This window comes from Conger conger, chromosome 18 (assembly GCF_963514075.1).
Source record: "Conger conger chromosome 18, fConCon1.1, whole genome shotgun sequence".
NCBI classification, from domain to species: Eukaryota; Metazoa; Chordata; class Actinopteri; order Anguilliformes; family Congridae; genus Conger; species Conger conger.
In genome coordinates, this window is record NC_083777.1 from 17,139,607 (window position 1) to 17,161,028 (window position 21,422).

Below are 21,422 nucleotides of genomic sequence, written 5' to 3' on the forward strand. Positions count from 1 at the left end.
CATGTTAATGCACTTGTAGATGTCACTTCGCCTAAAAGAGTCTGCGAAATTACTAAATTATAATTGCAAATTGTAAGTTTTACATATTTCGGGTCAAAATAATTTAGGCTGCCAAAGCCTAATTTCATTTTTGCTTTGTTTAGTTAATGGAGTTGATTAATCCTTCAGTTCAGTTGTGCTGCTATTATTGTTCAGTTGCCTCTGCAGGGCACCGTGGCCTCATGTTAGCATAATAAACAAGCTGTCAAGAGAACGGAGAGAGATAATTAAACCATTCAAAAGGTTTCAAAACACAACATGTCCACAAAGCGCATGTACCACACCGACCCTTCCCCAGTTCTTAAAGCATTAATCTCCAGTCTGACAGGTAAGCAGAGGACAGAACTACCTTATGCTACCTTATGGGAGGTAGGAACCCGTTTTATCTTTGGGGTATAAGGGTTTTCTGGTCAGGTCTGGTATATATATATGTTAAGGTTATTAGTTAGCTGCGCTTTACTGTGCCACAAACCCACTCTAAAAGCAGGAGTGGCAGTCCGATGTGCTTTGGACTGTGATTGGCCCACATCAACGCCGTCCGCTTCAGTCCACTGTCTCCACTGATGCCCTGGGAAAGCTGCTAATCTCCCAGTCAGTACAGCACCGGAGAAAACCGCATAGCCCTGAGATTATACCTCTCATCTCACATTCACCGCACCACAGACACCTGCTTCAGAGACTTGTAGCACTGTGGTTCACAAATGTAAACAAATGCTGGGAAATTATCTGCTCTACTGTTACAACCGAAAAAAAGGACGAAAATAAGCGCTTTTCGAAGAAGTGCTTCATTTTCATTTGGCCAAGACAGTAGCAAGAGCAAGAGGCATCCAGTCTTCACATATAACCACCTCTACAGTAACATCTGGTGAGCAGGCACAGCAAACAATGGACCTACACAGAGGAAGACACGGCAGGTGTATCTCCATGTGCTGCACTGTGGAATTATTCATGCTGCACGTCACGCTAATTTCACACTGCGTCGAAAATAGTGACTTTCTCCCCTGAGAGAAGTAAACTTCAGAGTCTACGCATTTGTATGTATTATATGACGTCGCTCTACACAAACACCTTTTTGAAGGAGCACATGTGCTCCAAAGTTACTTACTTATTGTAAATGTCCTCCTCATTATTTACTCATTTACACAGCAATGCAGACAAATTAGTAGAAGTGCTTTTAAAAAATGTTTCCAGTTCACACACATCAATTTTCAGGAGCAAATGCTCCTACAATGGGAGCACAGTAGAGCCCTATCAGAGGTGCTTCACTCTTGGATACACAGCAGTCTGGGCTGTTTAAGGCACTGAACTTTCCAGAAGCAAGTAGCCTCCACTCAACATGCTAAACAGCATCCAGTGAACACAGGAATGGGTCAAGCTGTGATTCCTGGGAGCACCATTTACGCCTCTTTTTATTGCCTAAGTATGTGTTTACTACACTCGCAGAACAAGAAAGATTACTCGGCTCGCTTTCATTCCGGTCATAACGGCCGCAGTTAACGGTCCGAACTCTGCCGAGGCTAAAAACGTGTTAATGGAGTTATCCTCATCAAATAACACCAAAAAAAAAGTAATAAAATACAGTAGTAACACTCGTCTCATATCTCGCAATAGAATAATAATAAGACCGCTGTTTGTCGGGCGTGTTTACTGAAGTGAGAGTCTTCTCGCCTCAGCCGTGTCTGTCTGGCTTTGATCTCCCGCTTCGAGTGACGCGCTCGGAGAGCACGGGGAACCTCTGGGGGTCTGCGTGCCCCCTCTCTCTCCGCCCGCGGCGTGGGCCGGCCCCCGCGGCACAGGGGAGCACCGCGCAGCGCGGCGCCAATTCACTTCAAAGAGGAGAGGCAGCGGGGTACGCCTCGCCCCGCACATTTCGGGAAATGATGAGAACAATAAATCTTTAGCTGCGGTCCGCTGAGATCCCGCAGAGCACTGTAAATCACGGGGTTTACAGGGAGAGGTCCAGGTCCGTGTCAGGAGAGCAGCCCAGGGGCACGATCTGGCAGGAAGTCCTGCCCCAGGGTGGCAGCCAATCAGGGCAGGGACAGGCTTGGAAATCTAGATCTGACAAGAAGCCTTGGCCAGTGAGTGAGTGTGTGTGTGTGTGTGTGTGTGTATGTGTGTGTGTGACTGGAGCAGTAGTCGTTTCTTTTCTTTAGGTTAAATGTCTGCCTCTAAGCTACCTTAGTTATGTCATTACAAATTATGTCAAATTAAGGTAAATCTACTATTGATCCATTGCTGAATGAGAGGATAACTCAAAAAGCTATGAAATTAATTTAATGAATTTAGCAATCATGAGAACAATAATTTTGGAATTAATTTGGAATGACTAAATATTCAGCATGAAAACACTGCCACAGTTACCTACAAGACGCACCTGTCTCACAGTAATATAATTCCATCTCCAGGGTTGTTAGAAAACAGAGGAAAGGATTACGATAACCACCTAGCTTAGCCAGCACTCGGAGAAGAAACCACCGCTTAGTCTCTTAAGTAATCATTATAATCGAAAACAAGACACGGCTACACACACTATTCATATCACATCCATCTAGCATTTTAACTTTCAGTTTTGAAAGAAAACAAGACCGTGTGTATTTCGGGTCAGGACGTGTGTGGGGAAAGACCGTATGTCGGACTCGCTTGTGGGATGGTCAACAGTCGGTGCTCGCGGTCGCATGTCGTGAGAATGCCTCACAGAGCTCCCAGAAACCTCGCCGAGGCGTCGATGTTACGGTCCTGTCCGACACGCGGGAACAAAACGCAGATTGACTCGCCTGACTGTGCCGTCTTAATCCGGTTAAGATACGCATTCATGTAAAATTAGGCTGCGCATTCCCCATCTGAGACCAGAACTGAGAGCTTTTTAATTTCAGTTGCCTGTGGGTGTGGGAGATTCAAATCAGCAACAGTCCAATCTAAAGGATTCAAATAGAGCAGTCTCCAGGCTGCTCTACTTTTGAGGAACAAGGGTGATTGTGAGAGAGAGAGAGAGCGCGAGTGACAAAGAGAGACAGAGAGAAATGGGGTAATGAAAAAAAGGGAAGAGAGAGAAAGTAGGAAGAGACAAAAACAAACTCCTGCAAGCAGCCTTTTATTTGGGGTGGAACAGAACCCCTAAATCAAGCGAAAGTAATGTGCACAGGAGGGACTATTTGTATGTACGTATCAGAGACATGGACAGGCTGTACCATACACAATTTCACAAAAAAAGACAGCTTTTACCATAGAGTTCGAACAGTGAAGTCTAATTCACCATAGAGTTAACAAAACAGAGAAATAGATTAATACATTCCCAGAACCCTCAGATCCTATCACTGCCTGTGTGAGTGCATTCACAGCTCGCTCCTCCGAGCAGCTTTCAGCCGGACAAAAGGACTTGGCACAAAATGGCTGTGAATGTGCCTCTATAATGGGTTAAACCACAGACCGACACAATGGGCACATTTTTTGATCCGAGCAGCAGATGGGAGAGGGGCGAATGTGGAAAAAGCCATTCCCTCTTTGTTCCCCAGCCACGTGGTGCGATCACATTTTAATGAAGCGCCTTTCCCCCTGCACAAAGGCACCCATCACTCTGCCTGCAGGATCACGCCTGCCTCTGCCAGTCTGCCACCTGTCTCCGCTCGCGCCCTGCACTCGCCCTGCCCTCTCCCTGCCCGTTCTGCGGCCAGGGCACGCCACGGGGGTGTGCGTGTCTGTGCGTGTCTGTGCGTGTCTGTGCGTGTCTGTGCGTGTCTGTGCTCACTGGTGAACGCGTGCAGGTGCAAGTGTGTACGTGCGCCTACTGGTCTACATGTGTGGGTGGGGGTGGGGGTGGGGGTGTGTGCGTCAGACCTTGTAGGTCAAATACGAAATTGTTTTGGATCCAAATGCTTTTCAGCGCTTAATTGATTCTGCCTGGTGCAACTGAGCCAACCAAGGGGTGACATTGTTTCAGGACGTAAGAGCAGTCGTCTGGCAGTCGGAGGGTTGCTGGTTCGATCCCGCAAGACACCTAACCCCCAATTGCTCCTGACGAGCTGGTTGGTGCCTTGCATGGCAGCCAATCGCCATTGGTGTGTGAGTGTGAATGGGTGAATGAGAAGCAGCGCTTTGGATAAAGGCGCTATAAAACACAGATAATTTACCAAGATGCCCAGAAGGTGGTGTTTGCACTTTTCGAGAGTATTTCCAAAACACCACACAAGCTCAGTAAAACGTTGAAAAGTATTTCAAACCAAAACAAATATGCATTTGACAGACGTCTGCTGTGCGTGCTCACTGGTGTACCAGTGTGGGCACATTTGTGAATCATAGCTTATCCTACCTGTTCTGTAGTTTGTTCTAATAACCTTGATAAGCACTTTTTCTTGTATGTCGCTTTGGATAAAAGCGTCCGCTAAAGAAAATGTAATATAATGTAATGTGTGTGCTCACTGGGGTACAGTATTTGTGCGGGTGCGAGTGTGCACACTATAGCCGTAACACTTCCTCAGCAAAAAACTAAGCAAAAATACCTTATATAAACCTTTTATATGGATGTCCCCCTCCTAACCTACTAAAGAAATACAGGATGCAAAATGCAACCCCAATCCTTATAATACATACAAATATTTATTCACACAGAGTTACCCTAATCCTTAAAATATATAGATATTATCCACAAGGAATGCCAGAAATGAAAATCAAACAAACATGGCCTTGCTGATTCACTTTAGGAGGCAGTGTTAGTGTCTGGGGAGATGGTTTACCTGGTATTGTGGTGTATAGCATTTACATTGCATTACCAATACTGACTTCCCTGTCAGTAAACAGCTTCTGCTCTCTGACTTTTTCCCCAACAAATCTGTTCCCAAATTCAGTCATACTTACGCATCACAACAGTGCTTCTGAAAAGCTTCATGAACTGATTCTCAAAGAATGCAACAGAATGTCTGTGCCTCCTGGCAAATATTTATGTTTCCTGCATCCTCAAATGCACTACAACATCATGTTTGAAGCCATATATATATATATATATATATATATATATATATATATATACACACACACATATATACATACATACATACACACACACCAAGGTATTAGACTTTTTTTTTCTTTTTTTACTTCTACTGCTGTAGCCTATCCACTTAGAGTTATGATGCATTGTGTGTTCAGAGATGCTCTGCATATCACTGTTGTAATACATGGTTATTTGCGTTACTGTCACCTTCCTGTCAGCTTTGACCAGTCTGGCCATTCTCCTCTGACCTCTCTCATTAAAAAGGCATTTCTGTCCACAGAACTGCTGCTCACTGGATTTTTTTGTTTGCTTTTTTGCACCATTGTTTGCAAACTCTAGACTCTAGTGTGTCTGCCACCAACAATCATTCCACGGTCAAAATCACTTAAATCGCATTTCTTCTCCATTCTGATGGTTGATATGAACATATATAACTGAAGCTCCTGACCCGTATCTACATTATTGTATGCATTGCACTGCTGCCACACAATTGGCTGATTAGATAATTGCATAAATAAGTAGGTGTAATAAAGTTCCTAATAAAGTGCTCGGTGTATGTGCGTATGCGTGTATGTGTGTGCGTGTGAGTGCGCATGTAGGTGACCATGTAGGTGTGCACTTGTACATGTATGTCCGTATGCATCTGTTCTGCTGATAACAGGAGGCTGTAAGTACACAGCAATACACATTGGACAGGCACTAAACGAATGTACCCCTGGTCTAAGGACATGGCCAGCAGCTCACAGGGGGGTGATGCCAGTTCACGCCATGTCTTACCATTGTGCCTTCTGTACAAATGGGTGCCATTATAAGGATGCTTTTAGCATTATGCTGCCAAACGTTGCCTGGATTACAAAGTGCATATCCAAAGAAAGAGGGAAGCATTTTAGTGCTCAGCGAAGGCAGTAAGGAGAGTATTGAGGAGGGAGGCGACAAGAGCTGTCAGGTTTTTAAAAAGGAGCAGTCTAACAGCAGCTGCTTCCATTAGACCGGGCCGTTGGGCCCATTGTTTAGCGCTATGACAGGCGAAACCATATTCCCAACGCTCACGGAGCCTCTTTCCGCTTTCCAGATCAGGACACGACTCGGAGCGTAAAGCGGACGAGCGGCCGGTGGGCCGAGGCCCGTTTCCCGTGAAGCGACCGCCCTGTCACCTGCCGCCGTTCCCAGAGGCTGCTGGGAAACGGCACCGCCCCCATCCGACAGCACAGGCGGTCTGGAGTGAGGCGGGCGGGGGTTTGACAGGTCAGAGAGGGAGACGAGGTGCGCGAGGAGACAGGACGGGGAGGTCAGAGACTCTCCTGGTCCCTCCCTACTACACGGTCCCATCCCGGCTGAGTGCACCTCCACCCCAAACTCGGTACAGCACACAGACAAACTCGCCCATTCAAACTAACACCAGCAATGACTCTTCCAGTGAGATCTCAGGCCTCACCTTAGCCACACACGGACACATGAACACACATTTGTAATGAGGAATTATTAAAAAAAAAAAAAACACTGTCAGGAGGAGGAATTTAGTGCCTCCTTGATTTCCTCCAAATTTACAGTGTTCTTTGAAAAAGGGCTCATTTTCATATTTTCAATCTGCATGCTAAACAAACGCACATAATTTTAGCAACAGTGCTCACTATTTCCCTCCCCAGACGGTTCTGTGAGCAACTGGCTAATCAGAGGGAAGAGGGATGGGAGTCAGGGGATTGCTGGGATGCGCTGCTGCGTAAATTGGATATTTGCAAATAAAACAACGGCTGTTTTCTTTATAAATGGAGGTGACAGAGAGACGGAGAGGAACATTTATAATGCTGATATCTGCTGTATTCATAGCTGCAGTCGGACGCATTCGCAACTTTTATTAGTTCTGTCGTAACGGTAAAGGGATCATTAACAGCCTGCTGTGAGGGTGATGGCATCTGTGTGTGGCATCTACCGCACACGCACATGCAAGCACACGCAGACACACACACACTCACATACACATACGCACACACACGCACATGCACACGCACACGCATGTCGTGACTGAAACCGAGCTCAGAGGAACATGTTCTCCCTGCAACAGGGCCGAGACCAAACCTCTCCAGTGCCACTCAATGGCACCCAGTCAACGACAGCCCCAATATTCAGCTTGCAAGGGGAGAAGAAAAAATCACCTTGACAACCTTCAGCAGTTGAATGCATTTGTTGCTCTTGCGAGTTACAATGCTGTCACCGTGTTGCGATGAGAGAAGGCGATACCAACACCGGATGGCATATTTCACCGGATACAGAGCCTACAGCCAGCTTGAGCCATCAATCACCCTGACAACGAGGATCAGATCCTCGCCGCGAATTATTACAGAAGGTACGCGTCTCATTTGCAGTGAGTTACCTCCAGCGCTTTCCCAAAATAAAATAAACAGACAAATGCACAAATAAAAGCCTCTCTCCCACTATGCCACATCACCGGAAGCGCATTTCCAGCGTGCTTCCCTTAAAGCTGTAAATATTCCGTTTGAGGCATCTTTGAAGATGGATGTCGGGGCAGAGCACGCTTCGAGAATTGCGTGACGTGGAGGGACCCTCATAATAACCAGCCTGAGGCTAATGAGGCCGTCAGCTGCTCCATGAAGATAGGAGTGCTCATTAATACCGGGCAGTACTGAACACAGAACAGTGTCTACACACACGCGCACGCACGCACACACACACACACACCTGTATGCACACGCACACACACACGCATGCACACAAGCAATTTATCTATCAACACTCGCTGCGTTTTCCCCCTCAGAGTTTAATCCGCTCCACTTTGAAATGGCTTGTGTCTGTGGATCCAAGCAGGGCAGATGGCAGCTTTGTGTAAGTACAGTTAAACGATAATCAATGCAAGGTTTACTAAAGGGTCAAAGGTCAACGAAGCTCAGGTCATATTCAACTGAAGAAAAGCTCATTAAATGCATCAATATTCATGGAAAGGGAAGCCAACCATCATTACACCATGAGGATGTCAGTCAAAAGGTTGAAAACACCCTCAAAAAAACACTTGCAAACTCAAAACATATTTACTAATTGCAACTTTCGCCCCTATGTGTGTAATTATACACTCACCATTTGCATTGAGAGAGTCCTGTGGAGTCTGTTCATCTTCTGGGGATAGTGCGATGGTGAAAGAGATTAGCCCCCACGCTGGGCTTTCTCTCTAGCTAATTAACACCCTGTCTAATTATTGTAATTTAGACTCTAATTTGTCAAATTAGCAATGTGATGTAACTGCCACCCTCATTAGGAAGGTAACAATCAGCCACAATTCAGGTGCTTCAGCAAGGCCTGTTCTCTGCACAGGCAGGTCAAACGATGGCTGCTAACCCCACAAAGACCATATTTAGTTTAGCTCAGGAGGTAAGAGCTGTTGTCTGGCAGTCGGAGGGTTGCCGGTTCGATCCCACCCTGGGTGTGTCAAAGTTTCAATGAGCAAGACACCTAACTCCCAAATGCTCCCGATGAGCTGGTTGGTGCCTTGCATGGCAGCCCATCGCCATTGGTGTGTGCGTATGCGTGTGAACAGGTGAATAAGAAGCATCAATTGTACAGCGCTTCGGATAAAGGCGCTATATAAATGCCAACCGTTTGCATCCATCAGTGACGGATATTTTTTTCAGTTTCACCTCTCTCTTCCCGTTTACGCCTGTGTACTTCCGTAATCCCTTTCTCCGTTCTGAGAACACAGAGCAGCCAAAATCCCAAAACGGCGGTGATGCTTCAGAGCCCTGCTAAACTGCAGCGTACGAGTCACAAAGAGCCGGCAGTGGGCGGGAAGAGCGCGGCGCAGCGCGGACGGGGAAACCGTGACACAGAGCGCTATCTGGGACAAGCATATTCATATTGTGTCATCTACATAAAATTTCTGTGCCAAAATGAGTCATTTTTATGCAGATGGGGCTCAATACAGGGCGTGTCAGATTCACAATGTTGACTGTAATAGCAGTGGCAATGTAAGCGTGAATTACTTAAAATGGCTGAAAGCTGGCAGGCCTCCCGTACAAGGATATCCCTGTTAGGGTGAAGACGGGCAGAAATGTGTCATTATCGACCGAGTCACGCGACGCTAGAATAGCATGATGAAGACACTGAAGCTGCCCCTGTAATTTGTGTTCTGCAATCATTTCGGCAAGCCGTTTTATTGTGGATTTAGACAGCTCTTGCTACCGTTTAACAAAGGAACGTCACGCATTCAGAATGGTCCAGTTGAATCACATGGTACATTGCTCAAAGAAATACTGACGTGGTCCACTAGCGGGTGACTGAAACGATCTTGTTTGTGGGGCGCGGGTTCCATTTTCTTCGTTATTTTGATTCCTGTGGCATTAGCGTCAAATTAACGCTCTTTGCTGGCAAATTGCTAGGCAGATTTTCTAATGATGTTATCGAATCAGCGCTAGGCAACTAAAAAAAAACAGTAGATAAAATGAAGAGAAACATCTGCCTTCTTTTCAAAATTGCAAGAAGGTAACATAATAACAATTCCTGAGTCATTACACCTTTCTGGTGGGCTGTAGGTTTCTGGAGTGTGCTTACCCTGGTCGGGAAACTGCATTAAGGTGTGGAATGACTAATCATAAGGTATTGAAATCACTCAGGAGAATTACCAATGGCATTTGATGAGCAAATAAACAAGACTAAAAAAAGAAACAGGGAAATAAACAATGTTTTTTTTTCCAAGACAAGAGCTGAATTTAACGAGGTTAGTTGTCAAAAATAAGACCGTTTCCTGGCCCCCTGAGATTCGACCCTATTAGGCGAATCAAAGGAAGGCTGTGTAAGAGCATTAGAATTTCAAAGTAGATTTGATTGTTTGATCTCACTTCCAAAATTATTGTGGCAACATCATTTACATAAATCAGCTTCTACAGTATATACAGCCTGCAGCTGGTTCCAATCCATAACTGGCCTGGGAAGATCCTGACCCACACCAAGCCAAGGGATGTGTGGGTCTGGAAGGTCTGGAGCCAAAAACATAGTGGATGTTACAGGGTCAGACGCATAATTCTACCACATAGAGACCTTTATTCTGTAACATCGGATACAGAATATTAAACATTTTTCAACAACTGGCCATCAGTGACAACTGACCTTTTTTATATGCACCATTCATCTACACTGCAAGCCTTCAGACATCAGCCACATTCAGGAAGCTCTTTCACATCTGCCTTGCTTGCTCACTTCTCTTTTGCAGCCTTCAGAAGCCATGAAGCTATGCAGCAATGATTCACGTCTCACAGGTCTGCATAACTCAAAATGCCAGCAATTAAGAGAAGTTGTGAACACCCAGGGTGTGAAGACTGGACAGCCATTCCTTTTTTTAACGACCATAGAGCGAGAGAACAATAGAGACGGGATACTAACAAAAGTATCTGAGTAATTAAACTTGCCCGAAACAATATTCCACAGACAGAGATAATTGAAAAAATAAATTATGTGCATTTGGCTGTATTGACTTGAATTCTTCAAGCTACCGTGGTCACTTACACTGGCAATTTATCTGCATAATAATCTTTTAAGTTTTGTACACACCAAAATGGAATATAATAAAACTATAGTATGCAGCATAATTGATTTGTGTGATTAATTTTGGATTACAGAGCGAATGATTAACCGCGAGGCCCTGAGAGCTCTTTGCGGCAAATTATCCTTCAGGTTTAGCTGTGTAAGCACTCAGCCCCACCCTAAAGGAGAGGATCATGGGAGACTGATGGATACAATGTCAAATGATGGGCTTCCTCGTCCTGTATGTTTAAAAAATCTATGTTTTTTTCACAATTTATAAACATATAGATCCAATCCCACCTTCATACGTAGGTAGATATCTAGATATACTGATGCATATATGCCTTCCTATCAACTTTCTTCACCCTTGTACATAAATGCCCAGCTACCTGTATGCACATACACTCACCTACATTTCAATAAATATACTGTAAACACTTAGAGTACACACACAGTACACACACACACACACACTTACTTGAGCACTCAAATTGCCTCTAGTTAACATGCAGTTGCCGACATGGGTGAGGAAATTGTAAAATGTAAAAGTGTATGCTGCTCTACATCAGGTCACTGAGTCAAAAGGCCCCAAACAGTCTCCCAGAGGGACAAACAAATGTGTGTGTGCTGTTTCTCCTCCTGCGGATCTGCCCCTCATTTCTTAATTAGCTCCATCAATCAGCGGGGCATTTTTCAGCTAAATAACCACTTCACAGTGGTGAATTTTTGATGTAGGTTATCTAGCTAACTGCTTCACAGTGGTCCATTGAAATGTAGGTTACCTACATAACCGTTTAACAGCACTACAATTTAGATGTAGGTTACCTACCTAACCGTTAAATGGCAGTGCATTTTTCATGAAGGTTACCTACCTAAACATTTAACAATGACGCATTTTATATGTAGGTGACCTAACTGTTGAATAGTGGTGCATTTTAGATATAGGTTACTGATTTACATGACCAACGAACTCCATGGTTGAGTTTGACCACAGAAACTGGTCAAACAGAAAATAAATACACAGACATTTGTGAAGTGCTCAATACCCTAGTTTTGAAAGTCTTGCAAGGGTATTGCACTTACCGACAAACCTATAAATACATCAAACAGTGCAGATCATTACCCTAACCAAAGAGCTGTCATTTTCTTTTTTTTTACTTTTCAAAGTAATACTACTGAAAACACAAGCGGTTATTCAAGTACTGATAAAAGAGACACCACAGCATCCTTAAAACTGCCTATGCATGTGGGGCAGAACCCTTTAAAAAACAAGGCCATTTGCTGTTAACCTTCAACCAGCTGTAAAAGCTTCATGCTCAACATGGCTGACGGTGGCTCCCCCTTCACTCATAACTGGTCGTATAAAAACCACCTAGCAACTAACAGTGATGAAAAGTACATTTCTGCAGTTAAAATGATGTCCATTTAATGAATGTGACCAGGTCAGGGTCACTCCAAGGAGAGAAATGTGCAAGAATCCTTGAGTGAATTAGAGGTAACAGACAATGCCATTTTTATTGACAGTAAGCAGACAACCTAAAAGAAGAAGCCATGAGGATTACATTTTCTCATGAGGGAACTTTTCAAAAGTTTAAAAAATGACGAAGGTTTATGCAAGCAGGAGAGATCCCTTAGAAACGTCCCTGTAAATACCAGAGAAGGGGAGCACGGAAGGGCAGACATCGGTGACTTCTTGTATCTCGGCAGCCAATTAAGGCCAATGAACAAAAAACACAAGTGGTGTGGCTTTCAAAGCAGGCCCCGAGGGTTAAAGGCTTCTCGCCCTCTCAGTCAGACACAGTCACCAACCTGGACCGCAGCCACCATGCCAGCTAATTCACTTCCTATTACACGCTCCGTGTGCAGTTTCTGAATCTGTCTGAATCAGAATCGCTCTAATCTGATATCACTAACTCAACAACACGACCCTGAAAAGTCACAAAGAATAACCGTCACATTTCGCCGGTAGCAAAAAGAGACAATTCACTGCTGAACTTCAACAATTACCACACATTAAGAGATAAAGCCAGGCTTACATAACTTCTTACATAAAAGCTCATGAATGCCATGCATAATATGACACCCATATTAAGATGAAAAGCGTGATTGGAAGATTGGGACTGACACAGTAGAGCTGATCCAGAATCAGTTAGATGTCGTGCCGTCACCAAAGGAAAGTTTCCCCTGAATGACTCCGACAGTTCTCAACCTCTCTCTCTTGGGCTTGTATTTAACAAAAGGCTAACGTGCTAACGGCTGTAGTCTTGCTATGTCCTAAGTCGCAGTTTTCGCCAGTGTAACAAATTCTGCAGAATCGCCAGATATTATGGCCGCGGCAATCTGAAATAAAGTGCTTCTGATTATTGTATTGATTTTAAAACACAGCAATGACTCCAATGTTAATTTCAGATGCACATTTGCTCTCACTTTTATTGCAGTGTGTTGCGCTGGCAGAGGAGAATGGGGGCATCTGTTTGGCTTAAGTGATGCATTACTCTGTTCAGCTCTACTTTATGTGACTCTGTCAGAGGTAATTGGTTCATGAAGATGTGTAATTAAAGGAATGAGTGTGTTTATCAGCAGTCTGCTCGTTAGGATAAAGCCATTTCACAGAGATGCTGACATTTACTCTCATCTCACCGACCAGGAGACGGCCCTGTCCAGCTCTCTCACGCTGCGGTGCGTTTCAGAGTGAGAGCAGGGCATAATAATGTGTGAGTGAGTGTGTGTGTGTGTGTGTGTGTGTGTGTGTGTACAGTGTGTGTGTGCACAGTGTGTGTGTGTGTGTCTGTGTCTGTGTGTGTGTGTGTGTGTGTGTGTCTGTGTGTGTGTGTGTACAGTGTGTGTGTGTGTGTGTGTGTGTGTGTGTGTGTGTGTGTGTGTGTGTGCGCGTGTGCGTACATTTGAGAGCAGGAGATTGAGAGCAGTGCATATTAATGTATGTACAGTGTGTGTGTCTGTGTGTACATTTGAGAGTGGGAGTTAGAGCAGTGCATATTATTTGGTGTGCATGCGTATGCGCGCGTGTGTGTGTGTGTGTGTGTGTGTGTGTGTGTGTCTGTGTCTGTGTGTGTGTGTGTCTGTGTGTGTGTGTGTCTGTGTGCGTGTGTGCGTGTGTGTGTACAGTGTGTGTGTGTGTGTACAGTGTGTGTGTGTGTGTACAGTGTGTGTGTGTGTACAGTGTGTGTGTGTGTGTGTGTGTGTGTGTGTGTGTGTGCGTGTGCGTGTGCGTACATTTGAGAGCAGGAGATTGAGAGCAGTGCATATTAATGTATGTACAGTGTGTGTGTCTGTGTGTACATTTGAGAGTGGGAGTTAGAGCAGTGCATATTATTTGGTGTGCATGCGTATGCGCGCGTGTGTGTGTGTGTGTGTGTGTGTGTGTGCGTGCGTGTGTGTGCGTGTGTGTGCGTGTGTGTGTGGGGGTACGTACCTCCCTCCGACGGGACGCCCAGCAGGTTTGTTTGATCTTCCACACCACAGCAGCAACCAGCAGCAGCGACAGGAAACAACTGGAGGGCCAGGAAAAATGATCACTCAATCAGCCAATCAATCACTGAATCATTAAATGCACACTACTGTCAGTACAATAATGGGGTCAGTGTTGTCAGTACTGTAATGGGGTCAGTGTTGTCAGTACTGTAATGGGTCAGTACTGTCATGAGGTCAGTGTTGTCAGTACTGTAATGGGTCAGTATTGTAATGGGGTCAGTGTTGTCAGTACTGTAATGGGTCAGTACTGTCAGTTGTGTAACTGGATCAGTGTTGTCCGTACAGTAATAGGGTCAGTGAGCCAATTACAGTACTTACAGTACTGACAGCAGTGTTGTGAAAAATGAGTCTGCATTGTAAGGAAAACTCCACGGTACCGCTGCGCTGTAGCCTGACCTCCATATCAGCCTCACATGAGGAGCAGGAACAGAAGAACCCTTCAACTGAAGCACTTGGAAGTCAATAAAAGCAAGTCGTTGTCAGTCTTTTAAAGGAAGTGGATTTGAAAAGTTTCTGCATCTTCATTCAAGACAAACAGCCCCTTTGTGAGCCAGTGAACAGCATGGAGGTGGCACACAGCCAATAACTGACGCTGTCAGGCCTAAATTACTGACATTTAGATGACCTTCACTAGACCTATGCCTTCTAAACAGCCCCCATGGCAGCACAAAAATGATTTAATACAAATGACTCTATAAATAAAACACGAGGCAGACAATGATTTACAGATCAAAGTCCAAACCACTAAATTCTAGCATGTTTAAACTTCATTTTTCTTCTTTAGTTTCAGCATTACTTCAGAATAAATTACAGAGGAAATGAACCAAATGAAAAGGAGTCTAATCCAGAAACATTCCCCAAGACTGAGGGTGCATATTTGTGGAATTGATCATATTTCAAAAGATTTATTCTGAAATGCTTTCGTTTCCATCCAGTACCGCAGAGAAAATATGGTTTATCAAACCCTTCCCCCCCAACCTCAACATTCCCTCACCTGGATATGGCAGCTAAAACTATTACAGTAATACAACCATGTCCCAATAATGTGCATTTTATCTTTTGCCAAGTATTTTGTTAATAAACAATGGAAGACATGTATGTACAGAACTAAAATGAGTTTTTTTCTAAGGTTTGATTTGATTTTTTTATTTAATTTCGGAGCAACAACAGACCAATCAGCTGCGCCCATGTCATTCCCTGTACTGGACAGCCTAATGCCTACTTCTGCTTTCCTCAGCACAGCCTGTACACTGCACCAGTCACTACTGAACAGCCCAAACTCCATTAGGTCAACATCTGCCACAATATCGCAGGAACACACTCTCTTCACACAAACTCTCACAAACACACACAAACTTAAATTTGCTTCATTAGCAGGACAACTACTGTCATACTGCTGAAGCAACACATATAATACAATATACGATATCAGGAAACACACAGAAACACGGAAGACACGTACACAGTACAACAAGCAACAAGTACAAGCATTCACAGCAAACATATTAAAAAAACACATTGACAGAGTAAAAACTTTAATCTTTAAAATTATTAAACAAATATGTAGAATGGTACAAAATATATATTTTTTTAATAGGTAAACAAAATGCCAATTGTAAATTAACTAACCTAAAATATGATCAAATATATACTTGTATAGAAGATGTAGAATGTCCTCTCTATGTCCCTCATCCTGTGGCTACATATGCAGTGCTGTAAGCCCTACTCCCAATTTTCATTGTCTCTCACATTTTCAAAGTTAGGGAAAATAAATGTAATATATTTTTAAATAATTCATCCCTTTCTTGATTGTAGCATACAACATAGAAGAAAATGAATGTCTCGGTCTACCTCTTTGCTTGTGCACTGATTGCACAGCCTCGCTCCCTCACAAGCCAGGTTTACCTGTGCCAGCCCTTTTCGAAGGCCAGGCTGTGCACTCTCACACACACACACTCACACACACACACACACACACACACACACACACACACACACACACACACACACACACACACACTACAATCTCCATTTGAAATGCCAGGCCCCTTCCCCCATGCCTGGAGCCACCCCCGCCTGGTTTGTTTGTATAATATTAATAATTAATTGTGAATCAGGCTGCATGCATGGATGACACATGGGGACTGGATGCAGTTTGAGCCATGATTTCCCATCACATCGGCGCTCCTCGTCTTCACTTAATTACCCCATAAATACATTATGACCACTGGGGCCCCACATGTAAATATTCAACAGGAGAACCAATAAAAACACACACAACAATAAAAGCGTCCGCTGAAAATGGGTTGAAATGTGTACAATCTTTCAAAGCACGCATAAAACTGTTCACTGTACATCTACCAACCCGGGCTTCAATTTAAAGTGTACTGTATACATTTTACAATCGTGCTACAGTGAAAATAAGTGTTACCTCCTGCCTGTTTGGTATATGGCATTGAAAAATATGTCAATAAATACACGTGTAACAGAATTGGCCCACTCCTTGTCTGACATGATTTGAGCATGCTCTCCGGCCTATCCCCAAGCTGCTGACATCATCTGTACACATCAGCACGCACAAATTATTATTTCAGTCAGGGAAGCTGAGCACCATCTCATATCGCTGTACAATTCAATGAGATATTCCACTAAAAACAAGATTGGGAATATTAAAACGTGCAGGGAAATCAATACACAACACTGTGTAAAATACTGCAAGCATTGCAAGAAACAAACATTGCATTGCTCCTTACAGAACAATAGGCTAGTTGGAGTAATTGATTTTTTCCTTTTGTATAAAAGCAGAATTGTTCAAATTAAATGGGAATGACTAACGCTGTTGCTGTAATTGTAGCATTGTATACAGCATATAAAAAGTCACAACTTCCCATAAGCCACATACAGCGATAGAGGACAATTCATCTTGCATTCAATTAAAGTGCGAAGGCATTAAATACATTTGGTTTTATCTTATTAATAAAAAGGTCATGGTCTGTATCCAGGCAGAACCAGAGCAGGAAAAGAAGCAGAACCGGACCAAAGCCCGAAATCTGGGGCCAGCAGGACCGCACTGGACCAGTGCTCAGAAGCCCGCAATGTGCGGTCCACTTATGCAAACACGCACGTGTGGATCCGTTTGATAAGTCGCCCAATCAGCCGACAAAATCTCCCTAATGCAAACAGACCTCAGAAATCCGATTCTGTTTCGGCATGATACCGAGCGGGAAAACAGGAGCTGCCGCTAAATCCCCTCGGCCCGATCGAGGCGGAGGCAGCCGCGGCAGAAATCCCCCTTTAGATCTCCCTCTCATCGCGCACTGTTCCTGATGGCAAACACTGAAGGACAGATCGCTCTTAATCCCCCGCAAAGCACAACACGCGCGGTCTGCCAAACTCATTCTGCTCCCGTAATGTAATTCACACAAAATGTGCTTAAAGCTAATTCACCAGATGAGGGGGATGGAGGGGATTATTTGAAAGTCTGCTGGAGTCAAATGTGTCAAATACCAAAGACACCTGTTCAAACGCTTCCTCAGTCTTAACCTCGGTGTGTCCCGCTTCGAAACCTTGGAGGGACAAGTTTAATAATCATAAAATTAATTAATAATCGGATGTAATGTCTTCAGAGAAACTGCTACGGATAGAGAAGACCAGGCATTTCAGAGGTTCAGAGGAAGGTGGAAGGGCAAGGGGTTGCCCTGCCGACTGATAGGCAACAGCAGAGAGGCAAAAAAAAGAAAAAAAGAAGGACAAGAACAAATAGCGGAATTAGTAGCAGAGGTCAGAGGTCACAGTCTAATCGCTCTGCGTCAAGGTGAGCTTCACTCGCAGAGAGCCGAGAATCACAAGCACATCCATGGGGAGGACGCATGTACAGCTTAACAGATGGTTTAACCAGGAAAGCTGCCATTTCCGCAGCTGTAATGAGAGGAGAGACAGATTTCAGAGCTTTGCCGAAGTAAGAAATGGCCATAAAAGGCAGACATCTCGATCACCAGCAGGACGGAGGGGAGAGCAGGAGTAACCTTGTGTGCTCACACGCTCAGACTGAGTAATGTCTACGAATCTCTGGAGGACCGTCATGCCAAACACGCGCCTGTTCCCCCATATACCATTTCATACAAAATCCATTCTCCACAACACCACTGTAACAGCTTACCACTAATGGGCTGAGCTTTCTAATTGCTGTGATTAGAAGTGTATTCAGCAGAAGAGACCATGAAAGCAAATTAATTTCATAAAATGTATGCAGCCCCCTCCACCCCCCTGCCCCACCTAACAATGTGGAATCCGTGGCTGGAATTTAACAGTGACAATACTCGCTTGGGATCACATAGCCGCTTCCTGTGATGAGCAGCCACACTGCCCACCGAGGAGACTGATAGACCTGATGAGACGGAAGGTGAAGGAAAACCGGAGAACGATTACAAACAGCGGTCTGCATGCAAGCAGCAATTTCCTCATCTTTAAATTGCAAATTAATGTGTTACATTTTTCCCCCTCTTCAGCATCCCTGAGTTCAGCGCTCAATGAAATGAACTTACCAAACGGAGTGTGAATAAAAAAACATTAACACGCGCATTCATTCGTAAGCAAAATGACAAATGTGTGAAAATGATTAAATCCAGTTCAGTGTCGGTTTAAACTCAACATGCTGTGCAGTAACAAAACCTACATCGCAGACTCACAGAAACAGAACTACAGAAACAAGTGAAATGTGAAGCAATTACTGGCAATGTTTGTTTTTGTGTGCAAGAGTAGATTTTTACTGCGAAATAACCACTGTACATATGGATAGCTACTAGATACACACACCCTCTCTCTCTCTAAAATGAGCACACACACAGTTAATATTTTAGTAGTGTCTTTGCTATGGAAGAGATAAAAACAGTTGCACTGGGATGCTTCACTGTAAAAATGGCAAAAAATACATCTTGTCACAATTACACTCTCGTCAACACAAGCACAGGCGATCTTTTATGATTGTGCCTAACCTGCGGTCTCACCACAGCCAGCACAAAGCACCTTACACGCAATAACATCCAGAGAACATCCAGTACAACAACCAGGGAGTGACTGACCCTGCGACGTAGAGGTGAATGGAGCCGTCACTGAGCTCAGGTCAGGCTAGAACATGCTTCTCAGGAGGTCAGCTACTCGATACACACACCCTCTCTCTCTCTCTCACACACATGAGCACACACACACACAGTTAATATTTTAGTCGTGTCTTTGCTATGGAACAGATAACCGTTGCTCTGGGATGTTTCACTGTAAAAATCACAAAATAATCACCTTGTCAGAGCCACCATGGGAGCATGGGAGGCCCTGGTCCCTGGCTTTAAAGTTCAGACAAAAAAACAGCTGAAAAGCTGTAGCTCTCCAAAAACAGGGTAGGTCACCTCTCGGTTAACAACGGGCATCAGTGAATCACTCCTCACTCATGGTCCATCTCCGTACGGGGAGAACCCCAGGCTCCGACTGGAGTTGAGTAATTGGGCCAAACTGAACCGCAGTGTCACCAATTAGCGTAAATGCCGTTGAGGCGTAAGGGCACTCTTTACTGTAATTCCATTTCTTCTGCTCATTTAGAAAAACATCTTTAAAAGAGGACAGTGACTTGAAATGAGCCTTCAAAGAAAACAGTTTAAAATTGCTTTTTGAAGCTAATGAGGTTTTTAAAACTGAAATACTTGAGCATTTCAAGGACTGATATGATTTTCAATTAGCAGTTAACATTTTAAAATTCAGAGGGAAAATATACTTTCCTCGAAGCCATCAGAGACATTTCAGAAAGCACACTCAGGGCGCTCCACTAGGTAAGAAAGTCACTGCTTAGTATTTAGCAATTGGGACCATCACAGCACCTTCCCAAAGAATCCAGAGTGAATATTTCATGCAGCACATTATTAAACCATATTAAACCATGGGTGCAGGCTTTTGTTCCAACCAAGCAGTTACACACGATTCTACTAATCAAAGTTCTAAGCAAAGACTCAAACGGCTGATTAGTAGAATCATGTAGTGGGTGCCGGCTCTTGTTCCAACCAAGCAGTTACACACACCGGCCCTTTCCGGGAAAGGTTGAGTGTCCCTGATTTATAGGATTACAGGACCACAGCACCTCAGCTGATTACGGAAACCAACACATCTAATAATTCCACCAGAACACACGGGGTCTGCAGTATCCACAAACAGCTGAATGAGATCGAGCAGAAGCCTGCCAATGCAGATTACATCAGGTCTTTGTTTCAGACTGAATCTGTGGTAACGCTTGTCATTACCAACTGTGTAAAAAGCAGAAAGGAAACTCTACATTAATAACTTATTAAATAAACAAAAGGGGGAGGGGATAGTATGAGATTAAAAATGCTCTCTTTTTGGCACAGTGTGTTCGCTCTCCTTATTCTAGGACAGAAAAGCCTGGTGGGGCAACCTGACATTTCTATCACAACTCAAGTTTTATTTTCTCCTGGGTAACTGCAGGCTTTGGCTCCTAAAAGCCAGATAATTAAAGCGATCTGGTGGAAACACCCAGCCAGCGTGACACCGGAGCCCTTTTAATGCGGCAACATCGGCAGCTCCGTAAATCTCCGCAAACATCCCCCAATCTAACACCTCACGCCACACCCGGCACACTGGGCCACGCTTAAGACTGGAGGGATGTAAACCGATCACCCCCCGAGGATATTTTTTTCCCTTTTCTCTTTCGTCGATGAGTTACGAGTCTTCATTCTCCGCATGGCAGAGAAGCCTACGTTAGCGACTCTGTTTTGGAGCGAGTGCAGCTGCCAGTACTATTTCTTCTTCTGGGGCTGTTCTGAAAACTTTCATTGGATTTTCAACATGATTTCAACAAACTCTCATGAATGTCATTTTGAAGTGTGATTGAGCAGTGCGGCGATCACTCCGAATGTTAAGCACAGCTTAATAACCTGGGGGCAATCGCTTGCATTATGTGTGTTTATATTGAGGAGAGCACACAATTTCAGAGTTTTTTTTACTACATAATAAGCCGCCATCAAGGGAAATGACTGGACCGAAATGGATTTCAGGAATTGAACAACATGTACTCCAGCGTGAAGTAGACCACAAGCAGCAAACACTATTAAAGCCATGGGGAGGGAAATGCCTCCCTCTTTGGTTTAGTTAGTGATTCAGGCCAATTGGTACTACTTTTTAATATTAAAAGTCTGATTTCTGGGGACTAGTTATTAAATATCCCATCAAACACACCAGCGCCTCGGTCATCCTAAAAAACATTATAATTGGCTTTTGAAGCAAAACGGTGGATTCGACAAGGGTTCTGCGCCCTGGATTCCCTTTTCACAGAGGTCAGGTTCAGGCCCGGTGAAAAGGTGGCTTATTTTATGGT

The 21,422-nt window shown here is 44.2% G+C and overlaps 1 protein-coding gene across 1 annotated transcript in view; it reads right to left on the reverse strand.

Moving 5' to 3' along the window:
* Window positions 1-21,422, reverse strand: part of LOC133118394 (attractin-like protein 1) — a 199,240-nt gene that overhangs the window by 72,499 nt on the left and 105,319 nt on the right. Inside the window, exon 27 of the mRNA XM_061228372.1 lies at window positions 13,989-14,067. Coding sequence (XP_061084356.1) covers window positions 13,989-14,067 — 79 coding nt within the window. The remainder of the gene's footprint in view (window positions 1-13,988; window positions 14,068-21,422) is intronic.